Source organism: Lycorma delicatula, chromosome 5 (assembly GCF_047948215.1).
Source record: "Lycorma delicatula isolate Av1 chromosome 5, ASM4794821v1, whole genome shotgun sequence".
NCBI lineage: Eukaryota > Metazoa > Arthropoda > Insecta > Hemiptera > Fulgoridae > Lycorma > Lycorma delicatula.
The window spans coordinates 126,608,259-126,627,624 of NC_134459.1; the positions used below are offsets into that span (position 1 = coordinate 126,608,259).

General features: G+C 29.8%; 1 protein-coding gene across 1 annotated transcript in view; it reads left to right on the forward strand.

The window, feature by feature from the left end:
* The window catches only part of LOC142325355 (neuronal acetylcholine receptor subunit eat-2-like), a 40,282-nt gene that overhangs the window by 7,225 nt on the left and 13,691 nt on the right, over window positions 1-19,366 (forward strand). The window contains exons 3-7 of the mRNA XM_075367015.1: window positions 4,864-5,053; window positions 10,549-10,700; window positions 12,514-12,558; window positions 16,721-16,827; window positions 18,939-19,152. Coding sequence (XP_075223130.1) covers window positions 4,864-5,053; window positions 10,549-10,700; window positions 12,514-12,558; window positions 16,721-16,827; window positions 18,939-19,152 — 708 coding nt within the window. The remainder of the gene's footprint in view (window positions 1-4,863; window positions 5,054-10,548; window positions 10,701-12,513; window positions 12,559-16,720; window positions 16,828-18,938; window positions 19,153-19,366) is intronic.

Consider the following 19,366-nt stretch of genomic DNA (forward strand, 5'->3'; position numbering starts at 1 on the left):
AGGAAAAAAATTAGAAGCTTTTAAAATGTGAAGTTATTTCACTGCCTTCAGAGTGAAAATTCCCTGTATAAAGTTGGCTGTAGCAAATATATCGTACGGCAATGTTTCTCAATCTGTGGGGCGCGCTCCCCCTAAGGGAGCTTAATAACACTAAATGTACAAGCATATCGAAAAGAAAGTATTTTTTAACAACTTGATTAATTTACTGAAAGGGAAGCAAAATAAAATACATTCTGACATAATAAATAATAAAATATTTATTTATACTGATATAATACACTTATAAGTAGGATTGTATGAGTAATAATGCATTAAATAATTAACTTATCAATAGTAAATTAAAACAAGTTTAATAATTATTAGTGACTCCCTTGGGCCTGTTTTGCAGAGCAAAGTTTTTCGAAGGAAGGTTTAATATTAGAAATAGACAATTAGTTATTTTTCTATATTTAGTTGAGATCTATATTTTGTCTTCAAAGCAGCCACCGCAGAAAATCCGGTTCCGCAAAGGTAGGATACTGAAACTGGTAATAGTATACAAAATACTCTTGTTTTCAGTGCAAAAAACTCATCATCCACCCCTGCTCAAAATTGAAAGAGTGATTTATTACTAAATTGTCCTTTGATATCGCCACTTGCCGTGAAGTTTATGAAGATTTCTTCTTCGGCAGTTGAAAGATCTTCGGGAGTATTTTAAATTGGGTCTGTAACCCACTCGTAACTTGCTACCAAGTTATAAAAAAAAAAAATACTTTATAAAATTCTTTGCCACCACGGCTAAGAGATTTTCAATGGTTACAAATACAGCTTTTACATGTTGTTTTTCAACCTTGTAAGTTTTAACACATACATCCACATTTCCAAACATTTCTAGGTTTTTTTTTTTTTTGCTTTAAAACCTTGCTTCACAATTCCAATTTTCTACAAAAAGCAATAAATTTATGACTCATATCTAACATATGTGTACTTGCTCCTAGGAGTTGAAGATTCAAGGTATTTAATTTCTCGAATATGTTGACCAAGTAGCTCAATTTCATCACAAATAAACCATCTTAAAACTTCTCGGCTTCCGGTCGGTTTTCCTCTTCTAGCAAAATGGCAATTTCATCTCTTAATTCATAAATACGTTGCAAAAATTTCCCACGTGGTAACCATCTTGCCTCGCAATAAAATAGTAATGTTGAATGTACTGCACTCATGTCTTTACAAGTGCAAAAAAGATTCTCGATTTTAGAGGTCTCATTTTTATATAATTTACTACAGTTACAACAATCGTTAGCACAATATTCAGACCAGGACTCATTTCTCTGGAAACCAGAGCTTATCTGTAGATCATGCAATGTGTCCAGACACACTGTGGGAATTTTTGTTTCACGTGCTTGTATACTTTGAAATCTTCCAGACATTGAACGAGCACCATCGGTGCGTATTCCGACCCAATTTTTCCACTTTATGGTTACCTCGTTTATAAAATCATGTAAGATAGAAAATAATGCGTATGCTGTGCTTTGAGTTCTATTGGTTTGCAGAAAAGTAGTTCTACTGCTGACATACCATCACAAAATCGAACATAGGCAATGAAATGCGCATCTTTATTGCTACCTATTGCCTCATCAAGCTGAATTGAAAACAATTTGTCATGCAACTTCCCAAAAAGCTGATGCTGTACATCATCAGCTATATCACCAATTCGACGGGCAACAGTATCATTTAATAGAGTTATGGACTGCAGTTTGGCAAAATTATCTCCAAACATAGTTTCTTCAATCTCAATTGCAGCTGGCAAAATGAGCTTTTAACCAATGGTGTGAAGCTTTTTATATCTGTCTACTTTATATGAAACTTTGTAAGAGGCAAGTAAAGTTTTTTTCATTCACAAAGTTTTTTTTTTTTAAAAAATGATGTTGCTTTTCATATGATTTTAATTTTAATACTAAGAATTCTCGGAGTTTGTTAACGTACTCACTATGAAGCATTTTCAAATATCGTTTAAGTTTATTAGGTTTCATGCTGTCTGTTGCCAAATTTTTTTAGCAAATGATACACAAGAGTCTTTCTTCTTCATTTACTTCAGTACTGGTAAACCCAAAATTTAAGTATTTTTTAGAATATCTTCTTGATTTTATTTTCGGAACCACGCTCGTCTGCATAATTGTTGATGCTTCAATATCGTCTAATGCTCGCTTACGCCCGCTTAAAAATTTATTCATGATTCTGTATAAATCTATTGCCGTGAATATTTAATAGCGTGAACTGCAATTTACACGCAAATTACAACGTACACATTCACGATAGATTTGATAGCGATAGAAGGATCGACTCGATTGAGACCGGCTGGATTGAACGAGGTGCAGCATTTATACACGTTTGTGCAGACGATCGCGCAGACGTTCCGTATCATATCGGATATTCTCGCGAAAATATCCGATATGATGGACTAAGACAGAGAGCAATAGAGAGGCATTTATTCTGGTTTTGTAAATGCAGCGGTCGGTGTTACCAATTATCAATAAATTTACTTAAGCTTGGTAAATTGTAAGGTTTGTAATTAAGGTCGTAGTGTAGCTTTAGCCTCAAAATACATAATTATTGTATACATTGTTATTGTATGAAAGGGAGGGTGCAATGAAAATTATAATTGAAAATTGGGTCGCTTAATACTAAAAGGTTGAGAAACCTTTCAGTATTAGCGACCAACGCTTCATATAGCGTTGAGAAACGTCGAACGGAATTTAGCCAAATTGTTTCGGAATATGATAGTTCATAATATTTCTGATAGATGGCAAAACCTTTCAACTAGTTTTAAACATTGGTTGTAACACAAAAAAGAGAATAAAAATACAATACGTACGGGAAGTATTTTCCCGTGCCCCACTTGATGGATCACGAATACGGAGTATTCGAGGTGTGACAATAAAGTAATGAGACTGATTTTTCTTTGCAAGATGTGGCAACCCTGCAGCTTGTGTAGGCACACCATCTTTGGCCTTGGTCTATAAGCTACTTCTAGTCCAAGCGGCACATTGGTGCAACTGCTCAGTCGTGAGTTGTGCTGTAATAAGTGAACACGTGTTTGTGTCTCTCGTCACAGAAATGAAACCGCAAAATATTGTGCAACGGCATGCCATTTCTTTTTGCGTTAAATTGGGTGAAAACGCGACGACAACTAATGGCAAGCTTCAGAAGGCTTTTGGAGAGGAGGTTATGTCAAGAACTCAACTTTTTCGGTGGCATAAAATTTTTAGTGAAGGCAGAACGAATGTTGAAGATGAAGACCGCAGTGGACGACCATCAACCTCACGGACAGATTTCAACTTGACCAGAGTGCATGAAATCGTACGATCTGATCGAAGATTATCCGTGAAAATGATTGCAGAAGAACTCAACATCAATCAAGAAACGGTTAGCCTAATATTAACTGAAGATCTTGGTGTAAGAAAGATTTGTGCAAAAATGGTCCCCAAAAATCTCACACAACAGCGAGAAACACGGAAAAATGTGGCAGCCGATCTGTTAGAGCAAACGGAAATCAATCCAGATTTGTTGAGCCGTGCTGTCACTGGTGATGAAGGTTGGTTTTTTCAATACGATCCAGAGACAAAACGCCAAAGTTCGCAATGGTGCTCAAAGGGATCACCCAGACCAAAAAAAGCTCGCATGTCAAAGTCAAAAGTGAAATGCATGCTTGTGTGCTTCTTCGATTCCAAGGGAGTTGTTCATAAAGAGTAGGTGCCTCCTGGACACACAGTTAACCAATATTTCTACAAAGAAATTTTAGAAAGACTTCGTAAACGAGTTCTTCGTGTCCGTGCCAACATTGCTGATAATTGGATTCTGCATCACAATAATGCGCCATCCCATACTGCTCTGTCAGTACAGCAATTTTTAACCTCAAAACAAATTTCAGTACTACCACAGCCACCTTATTCACTAGATATCGCTCCGTGCGACTTTTTTCTATTTCCAAGAGTCAAAATGGCGGTCAAGGGACACCATTTTCAAACAACACAAGATCTCCAAAAAGCTGTGACGAGGGTCTTGGAGGATACTACAGAAGATGAGTTCCAGAAATGCTACCATCAATGGCAGAAGCGCTGGAATAAATGTGTGCAATCAGAGGGGAACTACTTTGAAGGAGACAACACTAAACATGACTAAAACGGTAAGCAACATTTTTTTTTCACATCAGTCTTATTACTTTATTGTCGCACCTCGTATGTCGGCCGTAACGCACTGAACAGAATCCTTTAACAAGCATCTTAGCAAGTAACTAGTGAGCACGATTAGAGTCGAGGATGCGCGGCAATACAATACGGGGACATACAGCTAACGTGTTAAACTTTCAATAACTGTTATTTAAAGATGTTTCCAATGATTTAGACTTTTAGAAACTGTTATTTTATAATTGTATTAATGTATTTCAATTTGTGTGTGTTTGAATAAATATGATTTAGTTGATTTAAACAAATTTTAAATGAATATACATAAATAATTTTTTTTTAAGTATTGAATTCACAGTGACTATGCATTTATTGGTAAATAAATCGTTTATATGTAAAAAAAAAAGGGTAACGTATTACACAAATTCTGATAACAGTTTTGAATTCAGCACTGGGAAATTAGTTAAAATTACCATCTATGATTCCAGATACATGAAAAAATAATTTTTTTGTTGACTAGTGTAATCTATGTTCATTGATATCTGTTGAGTATTAATATGTGTTTGTTTATTTTTTTGAGTAAATTTATTCAGTTTTGTTGAAATAACTTATGCAGTAAAAATGGATATGTTTTTAAAATAATGATAATTAATTCATAAATTATCATTATTTATGATAATTAAAACCACCTATTTAATTATAGATACACATTTCTAAAGAAGGATTAATAGAAGTTGGAAAAGAAGGTGAAGATGACCCTTTTGTTTACTGGCAAGATACTGATCCATTACCAATTAAATATTTTGGTTTCTCTACTTGGACAGATGTTTTTGGAAAATGGTTTTATGATTGCAAATTACATGAAGAAAATGGCAAAATTATACAAATTAATGGTAAGAAAGTAGTTTCATAATTTTCAGTTTATTTTTGGAATGTCTGTACAGTTCTGTATAAAATATTTTCATTACTACATAATTTAAAATAATGAAACCTTTCTTTCTTTCTTTTTCCTGTTTAGCTCCCGGTAATTACCTTTCAGATAATACTTCAGAGGATGATATGTATGAGAGTAAATGAAGTGTAGTCTTGTACAGTCTCAGTTCGACCATTCCTGAGATGTGTGGTTAATTGAAACCCAACCACCAAAGAACACCGGTATCCACGATCTAGTATTCAAATCTGTGTAAAAATAACTGATTTTACTAGGACTTGAACACTGGAACACTTGACTTCCAAATCAGCTGATTTGGGAACATGCTTTCACCACTAGACCAAGCCGGTGGGTAAAATAATGAAATCTGCCTAAAACATTATAAAAGAATTAAAGTTGCTTTTGATAGCTTGTTTATAGTATTTTTAATTGAATTCAGTCAGACTTAACTACTCCTGGAGTAAGGTAACATAACTAGTATGTTTATTTGTTTGTGGCTGAATAATTCTTGAACATCACCAATTTTCATCAAATATTATTCGTCAATTTTTTCACTAGTTATACAAGTGAAAAAATAAAACTATATCTGCCATTCTTTCTAAACTTTAAAACCAAAATTACTCATTTTTGTGGTTTAGAAAATATTAGGAGGCCCTGATTTCCTAATAAGTATTTTAGTCAATGGGCTGACTGCAAGAAGCCAGTACAATTTTTTCATAAAATGAATTTATAATATATTTTAATCAAACAGTAGTATATTTTTGACACTGATTTATGAGATGCAAAATTAGAAAATACTGTTCACATGATGATTTCTATCAGAAGGTGCAAGGACAAACTATGCAGAAAGTGGATACATCATGACCCAATCAAAAACAATCTACATAACTGCAGAAGATTGTCAGCTGATGTTCATAACCCTTAACTTCTATATTGATCTGCAGTGGCCACCAATGTAAATATTGTGTATTTTGTGAAACTTTATTTGATGTTTATAACTTATTAGATGATAAATCTGGATGAAAGCCATATTTTCTTTACGTTTTTTCCTGACATAAATAGAATGGAAGTAAAGATAATAGTTCAACAGCTGTTAAACATTTTAGGGTAGGTATTTGAGGCACCGTGAGAATTTGTGTAACACTTCTTTTGTAATGTCTGAATACAAAATCAAAGACCTTGCTGAAGGGTAGTGGGGCCTAGCCAACCCTTGAATTCTTAACTTTGCAAAATTTTATTTGCAAAAGAAATCCTTCAGACATTTTGAAATTTTAATACCTTCAAGTTTATATTTACGAGTATATAATGTTACTATCAATAATATCATTTAAGTGTTTTTAATACAATCATTTTTTCATACATTTAAATAAGAATGCAAGTGAATTTTTTTTTTTTAAATGTTGCAGGCAGTGATCATATTCCAACTGATTGATGAAAGTTAAAATTCAAATGCCAATAGATACACAAACAAGCATGTTAACCACAACATAAAATTTTTATAATAGCCCATAAAACCAAGTTGTTTTACAATATTAAATTAAAAATGTAATGGGATTTGTATTTCTTTTCACAATAGGAGGTTAAACAAAAGTAATTCTAGCTAATTCATCTTAAATTTCAGAAAAATAACACTGGTTGCAAAAAAGTATTTTCTATTACATGCATTCAACAAGTTTTTTATATTATTTTTTGTACTAATTTCAAATCTGCAAACCAAAATTGAATGGAGGATAAGATTTTCTAGTAACACAGACTTAAAGAAATATTTACTACTTAGGATTAGCAACATATAGTATGATATATCTTACCTAATATCTGCTTTTCTTTATTTTTCTCCAGTATTCAGTTTCTAGAATGCCCCTTTTCAGTCTCCATCAGTAATTTGCAAGCATTTTGGGCTCTATTTTCCCTAATAGCTTGTTTCCATCATTGATATATCCCTTACATTGCCAAGATTAGATGAAAACAAGTAAAAATATGAATGCAACATATACATTTTTAGTTAGACATATGCATTCTGGTTTTTTAAAGTTTTCAAGAAGTTCACTCAACAATTTTACATAGCTCTCATCCTTTTTTGCCTAGGAACAGTATTTTGAAATGATACTCAAAATGTTTCATCAAACCAAGTTTTATGTGTATATGTGTAATTGTAGAATATATATATTTTTTTGGATTCACAAAAGCTAGACAAATAAAATTTTTTCCTCCTAGTATTAGTGCTTCTCTGTCTTCAGCCAGTCTATTTTAATGTGATTTTTCCCACTTCTACTGTACTATTCACATAGGAAACAAAATTACTTAGTATAAAAATAAAATTTCAGTCCTAATAAAATGGACAAAAAAGGTAATCAGTTAAAGACTAGAGGTAATAAAATATCACCTTTAGGTCTCCACATATGTGTCATGAATACTTTTTTCATACTGTATCATCATCAGTAAAAATGTTATAATACCATACATCTCCTTCATTTGTGTTGCATGAGCAAGAGGGATTGATGGTTTCTCATTTTCATTGGGAAGGAGGGCAGCTTTCAAGTTTGTTTTAAATATATTTATAAACAATCTCCATTCCACAGTATCATGATGTTGTAGTAATAAATACAGTAAAGAATTTACATCATGCAGGACAGTATGTTATCTAGTAAGGAGAATAGGTGATGAAATCCTTCCTGCCTAACACAGAAAAAAAAAATCACTTTAGTGCCACTTTCAAGGAGGTTCCAGCTTTTTAACCTTGAAGCCAGTACTTGGCTGTATTATAGAAAAATTAAGATTACTAACAAGATCATTAAGTTCTGCTTCAATAATTTTGTGAGGTTCAGTGCTCTCACCTATCTGAATCCTCTTTTTTATTAATTTTTAAATCGCCTTAGCCTTCTTCATCATCAATATTTTCTTCTAAATTCCATATTATTGGCATAATTAGGACAAATAACCCATAGAAATGTTGGAATTATTAAATTACTAAACTTGGACCAATGATACATATTTACAAGATCAAAGATCTGACAACCCTTTTCTTTTCCTGCAAATTTATTCCGTGTTCTTCAAATGAGTATACCTTTTCTAAGAGAAAAAAAGTTGAAGAGTTGTGTTATGTTGTAGAACATCTCAGTTACAACTCATGAACATGATTTTAGAAGTGTACTTAAAAAGTTTAACAAACTTACAATTTTTTCTTTCTAAATCACTTATTTAATTTTTTTTAACTAACAGATGTTCTACTATAAGTATTATCTTCTAGACATTGTTCTAGTATATAAGGTACAAATTTCTTAAGAGTCCTTGAACATTCTTTTATATCACCTTGATCTGTTAAAATTTCCTCATCTGTTATTTCCTTTTACCCTTTTTTTGTATTCCATTAAGTATCTTGAACCGTAGTCTCATTGCTGCTTTATAGTTTAAGAATACTAAATTAAAAAACTAATATTTTAAATAGCAACATAAAAAAGGATTATCTAATTTTTTTTAAATTCATTTTTGTAATTGAGAAAGGCTATGTAACAAATTTTTTCTATTATACTAGTGACCTTTTAGACAAAAACAATTTAGGAAAACAAGTATTAAAATTTCACAATTGTATGAAATTTTTATTTGTAATTTTGTAGTCTTTGAAACCTTTTAAAAATAGTACCTTGATATGTTTTTTTTTTAGAATAATAGGTAATAACTTTTCATTTGGTTTCTTAGGGTTAAAATTGTTTAAAAAAATGATTTTATAGGCCTTTTTTATGTAACTGGCGTTTTTTAGGTTCTTTTCACAGAGAATTTCTTTATTTGATCCTATTTTTAATAGAGTTGTATTGTTTTTATGTTAAACAGTGTAATAGGTACAAGGTAAGAACATAACATTAAAGTGTTTTTAATAAAAAAGAAATGTCTACAAGATTGTGAATATAAATTTAAAAAATATAAAGAAAAATTAAATAAAAGAAATGAATATAAAGTTTCTGTTATTATTATATACTGTATTTTATTTAAAATAAAAATGACAGTTAATTATTCATAAACTTAATTTTCACTACAGTCTTCTATATTTTCATGTTGAGTTTTACTGAAAAGATCTTCACACCAAGCAACATGTTCTGGACCTAAAAATTTAAATAAAGTTTGTTCTTTTTCTTTAACTGAATTTAATTGCCTGGTTTGCATGCCAATAACTGACAATTCAGACTCATGTTGTTGTCATTCGTCTTGAAATATTTGAAAGGAATATAAAAATTACCATAGGCTGTGCTACCAAAAACTTTGCCTGCTCACTTCAATAAGAATCTTACATATATAATTGTGGTTCTTAAATGCATGTTTAGAAACTGAAGGATGTAGCTATTTTGTATTTAATGAGATTGTTTGCAAGGACCAAAAAACGTCTCTGGGTGTTTTCTTAGATCTCTAAAAAGCAATAAAGATCACTACACCATTGTTGTAGCAATGTACATTGAATAATTATACTTACAAAACTCAACTTCATTCCAAGCAGTGGCAACTTGTATACTTAAAAATTATATCATCTTTTATTATCTTATAATCTAGCCTTTCTCTTGTAATGTCGAACAGTACTATACAGTTGTCATTTGGGTTATTTCTGACTTTTATTATGATTAGCACAGTAATTGTAAATATCTGAGCACAGCATATGAAACTCATAGTTTGTAATGTGCTTTTTGTTTTTACTCTGTAATACCAAATACTATCCCTTTTACCAGGAACTGCATTTATGAATAGAAGTGTTGTTTTTTTTTTAATGGCACTTAGAAAGGCTTCATGTTGTTCATTAGAAGCTTTGCTGTAAAATTGATTAAATAAATTTTCAAGATCTTCTCTTTGAAATTTTTTACAACTTTTATTAACACAAAATTCAATAACAAGAGAAAACTTTTTCCCAGAAATAATTTTACCTGATGCAGAAGTATAGTTTTCTCCAGAATTTCTTTTCTACTCGAACAGTTTGAGATTGATACTCTCTTTTGTTTATTGTTGACATATTGTTACATAGAGTAGTTTCATTATTCAAAGAACAGTGAAAAATATCACTGCCCTTAGAATCAGACATTTTTAAATACTATATTAACAGTAAAATTTGTAAAAAATAAAATTCAAAAATAACTTTAGAAATTTTTATTAAACTTTCAGAAATAACTTTAGAAATAGACCCATATCTACAATCTTGACTTAATAACTTGTGAATAGACTACTACTGTGATTTTCTTTATTACTATCAGAAAATTTATTTTACTGTTATCCAGTCAGAAATCAAGGTATTATAATAAAGTTTTGTTAAGAAACCAACAAAGCTATGAAGAATACAAAAATACAATCTCTTTAAAAAGGGCCTATATTGTCATATGCCCTTATTGCGTAGGTCTCCTCAATTTATTCACAATTAGAAGATTTCTTTCCTTGCAACTATTAATTTGTGTTAAATAAAATAATTGTTTTCTTTTTTTTTAGATTCTTCTACTGAAGTTCAAAAACCTATGACATGGGTTGACCATTTAAGGAATGATTTACTAAAAAATTATGACCCTCAAGTTATACCAAAAATGAATTTCAATGAAAAACTTGCTGTTAGCATTAAACTTGAATGTCATCATATAAAACTAGTATGTTATTAATCTACTGTATAAATTTTATTTTTAATACATTTTCTTTTTCATGAATCATTAAAATGTCAATCTGGTAATAGAAGAATCATCAGTCATGAACTTATTTATTATCTTTTTTAATAGATGCATTACTAAAATACAGAGAAATTGGGAATAAAGAACAGTGTTGAGAACTTTCTTGTGTTCTTGTCAGTGATAGTCAGCAATGGTACTAATAATGAAATTTAAACTTAATAGCAGACTATCCCCATGTTCCTTACTTAGGATGGTCACAGACTAAAGGAAACATTTTGAAGTAAGTTTTTTTAAAAATGTTTTATTATATTTTTACATTATGGTTTGATGAATTATGTTACAAAAGTTTAAATTTCAAATGTTGGGAATGCTCAACAGCAGAGAAAACTCCTCTCTTCATAAAATACAAGAAGTTTTTCTTAAGAAAGTATTTTTGTTTAAAGTACAATACTTTTCATAAGCTGGTTAAAACAAAGAAAAAATTAATTTGAACAAAAATTTTTCTAAGACAGTTGAAGTGTAGAATCTAATATTTGGACTGACTGATGATTTTTTTTCACCTATTTTGAATGCTCATAAAATCTAAAAACAGCTAAGGAAGATTACCTCTTATTGTCATAAAGATAACTATGATGTCATATAATATGACTAACACATAACTTATACTGGTCGTATTATCTTATTTTTAAGTTAAAATAAGAGTTAGTACAATTAATGAAGAAAATATTAAATATCTAAACTGTTAACAATATCAGAACAGTAACAATATTTGTTATAGACATAACATAGGATAATAAATATGATATGATACAAATCTAGGCATTACAGAGGTAATTGATAGTTGTCAAATTCTTTGATCCTCTTTTGTTCTCTGTAATATATATTGTTTGAAAATTGCATTATTCTATAAATTATAAACAGTTAATTAATTATTTAGGCAAATCAAATATTATAATCATCCATTAAAATAACAACTAAATCAAGAGACTTTCTTTTTCCTGTTTAGCCTCTGGTAATTACCGTTCAGATATTTCAGAGGATGAATGAGGATGATATGTATGAGTGTAAATGAAATGTAGTCTTGTACAGTCTCAGTTCGACCATTCCTGAGATGTGTGGTTAATTGAAACCCAACCACCAAAGTACACCGGTATCCACCATCTAGTATTCAAATCCATATAAAAATAACTGACTTTACTAGGACTTGAACGCTGGAACTCTTGACTCCCCAAATCAGCTGATTTGGGAAGACACGTTCACCACTAGACCAATCTGGTGGGTTAAATCAAGAGACTGGTTACAGTAACCTTTGTAACTTTGTTTAGTTTGAAATTTCAATATACTCATATATTCTTTGAATGTTTTACTTTTATTTATTGGCAATTATTGTTGTTTATTGTGTATGAACATATCTGTACCACATTTATTTATTTTTTCTATCTAAGTCAATTTCATTGCATGAAAAGATTTATTTACATATTTATCCATTTTATGTTGATGTATTTTAATTACTGAATGAGAGCCCAATCTATACTCAAATACATTATCTTATTCCAAGACCATTTTTGTTAATGTTATAGGGAAATAATCATTCTGAGAATGTTTACAAGAATAAAATACGATTAAATTTATTGGATAATACACCCAGGTGTCCAGAAAATACATGCAGTACAGACAATAATATTGTCTGATGAGGTATGATTAAGAAAGTACATACATACATAGCTATGTTAATATTTAAATCATGTTGAAACAAATGAAGAATTAGGTGTTTAAATATCTTCTTTTTTTTCAGGATTCCAAGATGTCACAAATTACAGTGGATGGCATGTTAGAAATGGTAAGTAAATTTTATTTTATACCTTGAGATAATAATTTCAATTCTACTGTACAACGTAGGTGTACAAAAGTGATTTATTATACAGCATTATAAATTTTTCTTTCAGGCATTCAAGAGATAACCATTTGATGATACTCATCGATCTACCTACCTGTCCATCAGTCTATTTGCTAAAAATAATAGCCAAACTGAGCAACCTAAAGATTTAATATTTGTTGAGCATAATAGTTTAGCAATTTTCACTCAAGGCAACAATTATGATTTAATTTTTTTTATTGTCAATAAATATAACTAATGTTTAATTTTTGAATCTTGAAAATGCTGGTTTGTCAAATGAAAGATCTTATGTGACATGACATTACAAGAATTTAGCATTTATTATTTAGTTATTTTCAATTTGCCAGATGCATGACCTAAAATTGCTTTTAATATTTAATTTGATTTTCTATTTTCTAAATTATTAGCCCATAATATTTGAGAAACATTCTTATTATCTGCTCTTACTATCAAAAGTAACAGTAAACAAGAATTTCTAATTATAAGATTAACATATCTATTCAGCTTCATTGTTATTGGTCGACAATTGCTGGATATTGAGTATAACCTGATAAAACAAGAACAATGAACTGGAAGATCATAAAGTAAGCACTTGTTTAACAAAATAGGGAAGTCCCCAGAATATATATATATTTTTTCACTTAAGATGATCTAGGAACTTCCCAGATCATCTATAATGAAAAAATGAGAAAGCTCAAATGAGGTTTCTGGTGATCTTTAAGTAATGAAATCACTTAAATTAAAAAAAAAATTCAAGATTACAGATTTCAGGGGCTAATGGCCTGTTGCTCTTTTGGGTACATAGAAGGTCCCAATAGGAAAATATTATTCTGGGATCAGAACATAATCTTTCCTGGAATAACCACTGCAAGGGAGCCCCAAAAAAGGGCTAGATGTTGATCTGCTCTGTTATCATGTATACAAACTTGGGCGAAGAGTTGATGGTATTTTTCAAGCACTGCTAAATAAAGAGGGTCTACTTTCAAAGAGAACTACTTTCAAATTGTCTAAGTTCTTCAGGGTTAGTTTAGCATTTATGTGCATTGCAATTGTGTGAAATCTCTGTAGCATAATTTTAATTCTACAACCTAGTAAATATAATTACACTAATTCTTAAACATTTCAGTTAATTTCTGCATCATTATTTCTCAAAACATCAGGGCATTGGTTAAAAAAGTATGCAGTAAATAAGAATCCTAATTAGAAGTTCTGTACAACCAGTATGTTTATTACACTGTAAAATCCTGTGCAGATGCTGATTACTGCAGGTCATAAACAGATCCAAATATTAAATTTCTTTGAAGAAAGTATCTTAGGAGCTTTCTTTAATATTCAGGGGGCTTTATACTGTCTACTTTCAAATTTTTTTAGCAGTTTCAACCCCATAGTCTGGATATTACCATCCTTGGTTGGTTGAGGTCTGTTCCTTAGGTGATTTCTTAATAGAATTGATTAAGCTAATAAAAATTGGAATCAAGGTAGAAGTTTCACTGGTTAGAGGACTATCAAATGTAAGGAGGTTCATCACTAATTTGAAACATTATTGTTGATGAACTACTGAACACAGTGAATGGTTGACACAAATAAAGATATACTGAAAACAATGGGGTATTAAAAAAACATGTTTAATATATCATTACATATTGTAATTAGGGTAATTCCCTAGGGTAATTAGGGGAGTAATTACAACAAACATGTTGTAATTATGAATAGTTCTACAAATGCAGAGGCAGACATCATGGAAGAATCTCTGAAGTTTGTCTTTGACTGGTCCAAATGTGAATGTCAGGTCAGTTAATTTTGAGAAAACTATTGTATGTAATATATCCTTATAAACCACTGTAAAATACCTTTCTCACTGTTATAAAACGCTTTCATACTATTGTAAAATATTTGTAAATTAAACTGAACAGTTTTAATAATTTTACTATCAATGGCATCAGACTGAGAGTTGCCACAGTTGTTAAAATATCAAGGAGTTATATTAGATGAAAAGCTGACTTGGAGCACACGCCTATAACAAGTTATATATGGTTACTTTAGGCATGCAGACGTATTTTCAATAAATCTGGGATTTAAAGCCACCAGTAGTTGTTCTATGAGACTATGGTTAAACTATTGTTTTTTATGGAGATGTCAAGAGAGCAAAGAACTCAGTTGTTGCTGAAAGCAAACTTATAAAAATGTTCATGCCTTGGAATTTCAGATCCTTTTAAATTAAATCAACTGTAACTTCAGAAAAACTTCTGGGATTAATTTCATTTATCTCTGTATTTTAGTAGAAGGAGATTTGGTATTTTCTGTAATTATTTGGAGGAGCAACACGTTATCAACAGCCTATACTACTTAGCCATGATTGAGAACTTTGTTCTCAATCAAGCTCGCATCGAAGAGGAAATGTCCGAGATGGCAGAAGAAAGGCATGCTTCTTCTTCAAAACAACGCTCAACATCATACAGCACATCTGATGTAGGAAACTATTGACAAAGTGGGTTAGGAGCTCATCCCTATTTATAATACCTCATCCTCCTTACAGCCCTGATCTTGGCCCTTCAAATTTTTTCTGTTTGGTCCAATGAAAGAAGCTTTGCGTGGCATCAAGTTCAACGACAATGAAGAGAAAAAAGTACAAAGTAAAGAAAAAAATATAAAACTGGTTTCAAGATCAAGGTAAGGAATTCTTCACTGAGAGGATGAGAAGACTTGTAAAAAGGTGGAACAAGTGCAGAGAAGTTGGTGGGGATTACATGGAAAATTATACAAAAAAATTATATTTATTTAATAAACCACTTTTGCTCCACAACTATTTGTCTGTTTAATTATTGAATGACCCTCGTATTACTAGTATAAGTAAGTCATTTTCAGGATAATATATTACAATTTTTTAGATGCAATCACAATTTTTTAGATGACTCACTGATCCCATACCTCTGTCTAGAAATTAAATGTGCTTGTTGACATATTAACATATTCCTGGAATTTGCAGCACTTAAAATATGTTACTTAAATCAGTAATTAATTTTACTGATTCTGAAATAACTTAAAAGACTTCTAGAACCTCAAAATAATAGTACTCAGATGGAACTCAAAAAAGTGCCTTGTTCTTTTTGATCTCTACAATCTCACTCAATCTGTGGTTAGCATTGTGCCGGCTAAAACTGTTCAGCAAAGTCTTAAGAAGATTTACCAATTAGAAATGATATATTCAGGATTCATTTGAAAACTATGGATTTCTTTGAGTCCTCATTAACAAAAAAAAATGTTTAACTAGATTCAATTTGTACATGCTGTCATATATTTGAATACAAATAAACTTTTAATATCTTTTTTAAATATTAATGACTCACTTTCAAAATTGATGGATTTTCTGCTTCTAGAAGATTTCTATGATGGATTTCTTATGAAGGTAATAAGAGAGCTAATTCATCAGTGAAGTTTGCTATTGTAACTTCACTGATGGAAGAACTTTTTAATTAGCTGCAAAAAAATTTACCTAAAATCGCATACCTTTTGAGAACATTTAAATTTGTTTAAAATTTTTAAGTGTCATCATATATTGTCAACCTGATCAAAGAACCTGTTGAATGTTTGTCAGAGTTTTCATTGAACCTTTTACCACTTTCTTATAAAATTAGATAAATAATAATTATTCCTCTTTTATAAATTTATTCATATTAATCTATTTATGGCTTCATTTTAGAACATTTTTTGCAATCAACTTTTACATTAAAATCTTAATATGCCAAAAACTACACAGAAAAATGTTTTATTAAAATATTTTGTTTAAAAATACTATAAATCTTTCTAACAAGTTTGACAGCAGATAATAAAGATTTAACTGATGGAAGAGAATAGAGATTTAACTTTATTTTTCAAATTCATTATTAACAAATATTATCATTGTTTTGTTTTATGTATTTATAATTAAATTAGCTGAAATTATTAATTAACATTAAATGATTTATTAAATTACATAAAATTAGATGAAATAATTTATCTTATGATGGATTATTACTATTTTATTTTGTTCCTACTTAAAAAGTATTCTCATATTCTGCTTTTGAAGGAATGTAGAACATTTCAAATATTACTAAATTTTTTACAGACTTGGAAAGATGAAAAACTAAAGTGGGATCCAAATAAATATGGAGAAATGAAAAGTCTTCAACTAATACATGGAGAAATTTGGCGACCTGAACTTGTTTTATACAAGTAAGTTAATAACAAACAAAAGAGATCATTTGAACTGAAAATGTTTTTATTAAATGTTCAGGTTATTAAAAAGACTTGCTTCTTGCTACTAATATCTCCGTCTTCATGACAATTCTAATAATAATTACAAAAATGCTAATAATAATATTAGATTTTTTTAATGAGTGTGAAGTAGGTCTTGAAAATATTTTGAATAAGTTTAACCAGAAACTACTTGAAAGCTATGATAAAGAAATAAATTGCTTTCTCCTTGACCTTCAAATCTGAAATGTTTCACACTAGAAATTAATTTAGTTTTAATAAAATGAAATTGAATGATAATATAATTTCTTTGAATTCATTATCTTTTCAAAAACACATTAGTAAAATTAGTTATCGTTATTAATTAACTGGATTGAATTTCAGTGATAATTATGTAAAATAAATGTCGCCAGGGTACTGGCTATTACATAAAAATGTAACTAAAACAATATAATATAGAATTTTCCACTTACAGAATCATGAGTGTCTGTGTATATGAATGTGTACATGATGTAGCGAGTAAAAGACTGCAAGTTGTAATTGATTTTGTTTAGAAAAGCTATGAATAAATCTGCCTCAAATTAAGTAAGTCATAATTAGTTGGGATGATAGTAAATGTTGCAAGTTCAATTAATATAAATATTTTTATTTTTTTATGAAATACTATAAATAGTCTAGTTGAGAGGCAGTGTTTTCTTTGTAATTGGCAAGTACAGGCAGAAGTGAAACTACATTTTAAATAAGAAAACTTAACCAATGCTTTTGAATATACGGAGTAGGTTAAATATTATTACAAACATGTTGTAGTATATTACATGTTGTTGTATATTATTACAAACTGTAACCAGGAAAATTCCTTCATTCATTACAAAATACTGGAACTGGATATAGATTGTGCGAAGAGAGTCTTGGATACTTGATATTAATGAGACATAATTGGGAAATTAAGATTTCTATGAGAGGGGAAATGTTGTCATAGATAATCAAAAGAAAATATGCTACGATGCCTATTGTAAGCCACTAAAGTTTCAAATCCTGCCGATGAGCAGTACCTTTTGTTAAATCTACATCTAACAAAAAGAAAATAATAATAAATTGCTTTTACTTAAATTAGTTTTCACCACTGGCATGTATATAACTGAGTTTAAAGATTTCTAAACATTGATGCTAATCTGTGTACCATCTCAATAGCTAGATATAAAAAGGTTTCCTCTAACATTAAAACTAAGATCCAAAGAATCCAAAAAGATTCTCTGTTAAAGATTTTACTCTAGGAGGAAATTATAACTTTAATAAGATAGAAATAATTGTCTTACAGATCATATATTAACTATTAAGGAACCTTAAATGCAAGAAGTTATTTTATTTGTTAGTATTTCCAATTTTTCATCACAGATTTCTTTTGTTTATTTAACTCTTCAACTGCTTTAAATATTTAACTTATTGGAAGCATATTTGTTGCACTCTTTCCACCAGGATGCACCTGTTCCTGAAAATCAAAATAAAAATGAGAAGTAAAATGATAAAATCAATGAGTGTTTTAAAAGAATTATAATTAAAATAAGATAAGTTTTAATAAGATAATAAAAAAATAATTATAAGTTTTCTAAGAAAAATAATTATTAGGCTAGGCATAGTTCAATCTGCATATTTTCTTTAAGATTTTATTGTTATAAATATATGAATATGTGCATTATTAAAGTCCCTAAAATATCAGAAAACTACAATTTGATCCCTAGAATTAAATAATATACTATCTATTTTATAATTTAAAATAAATTACAACTTCCTTATTATAAAATCACTTAATGGTATAGAGATGCCAAATAAATTATAAAATTATATATTTGTTCAGGAAAAGTTATATCTTTTCATTATTGAAAACTCAACCAATTTTTTTAATGAACTGTGAAAGCCCCCTGTTCCCCTTTATGTTTACTACTAATTTTAAACCTGAAAAAACTCTGTAAGTTAATCTCCTTTGAACAAAACTGATTTTTAATTTATTGTTTATAGATATAGTATGATATAATATTGCATTAAATAATTTTTTGATGTCATAACGTTTACATAGCTTTTTAAATTTTTAGTTCAGTTGGTCATGGAACTGATATATTTGGAATATCAAGAGTTATTGTCAGTTCTGAAGGTGAGGTGTTATGGGTTCCAAGAACTCGACTGCAGGCACACTGTAAACTGGATCTGAGTTCTTGGCCTTGGGATCAGCATACATGTGAATTAAAGCTAGGATTCTGGGCTTTAAAAAATTTCTTAAAATTGGAGATGGCAGAAAATGGAACAGAGGTATAATTATTTTACAGTAGTGTGCAAATTAATTTGAACACAGATGTTATTTAATAAAAAGTAACTTTAATTATAAAAAAAAATCATGCTTGTCCAATTAGTGAATATCTAGTAATTAAAATATGTTCTCCTTTATTCTTAGTCACTTCATATATATAATTTGGCATCAATTCAACAAGTGTACCACACAGGTTTTTTTTTATTTCTTCATCAT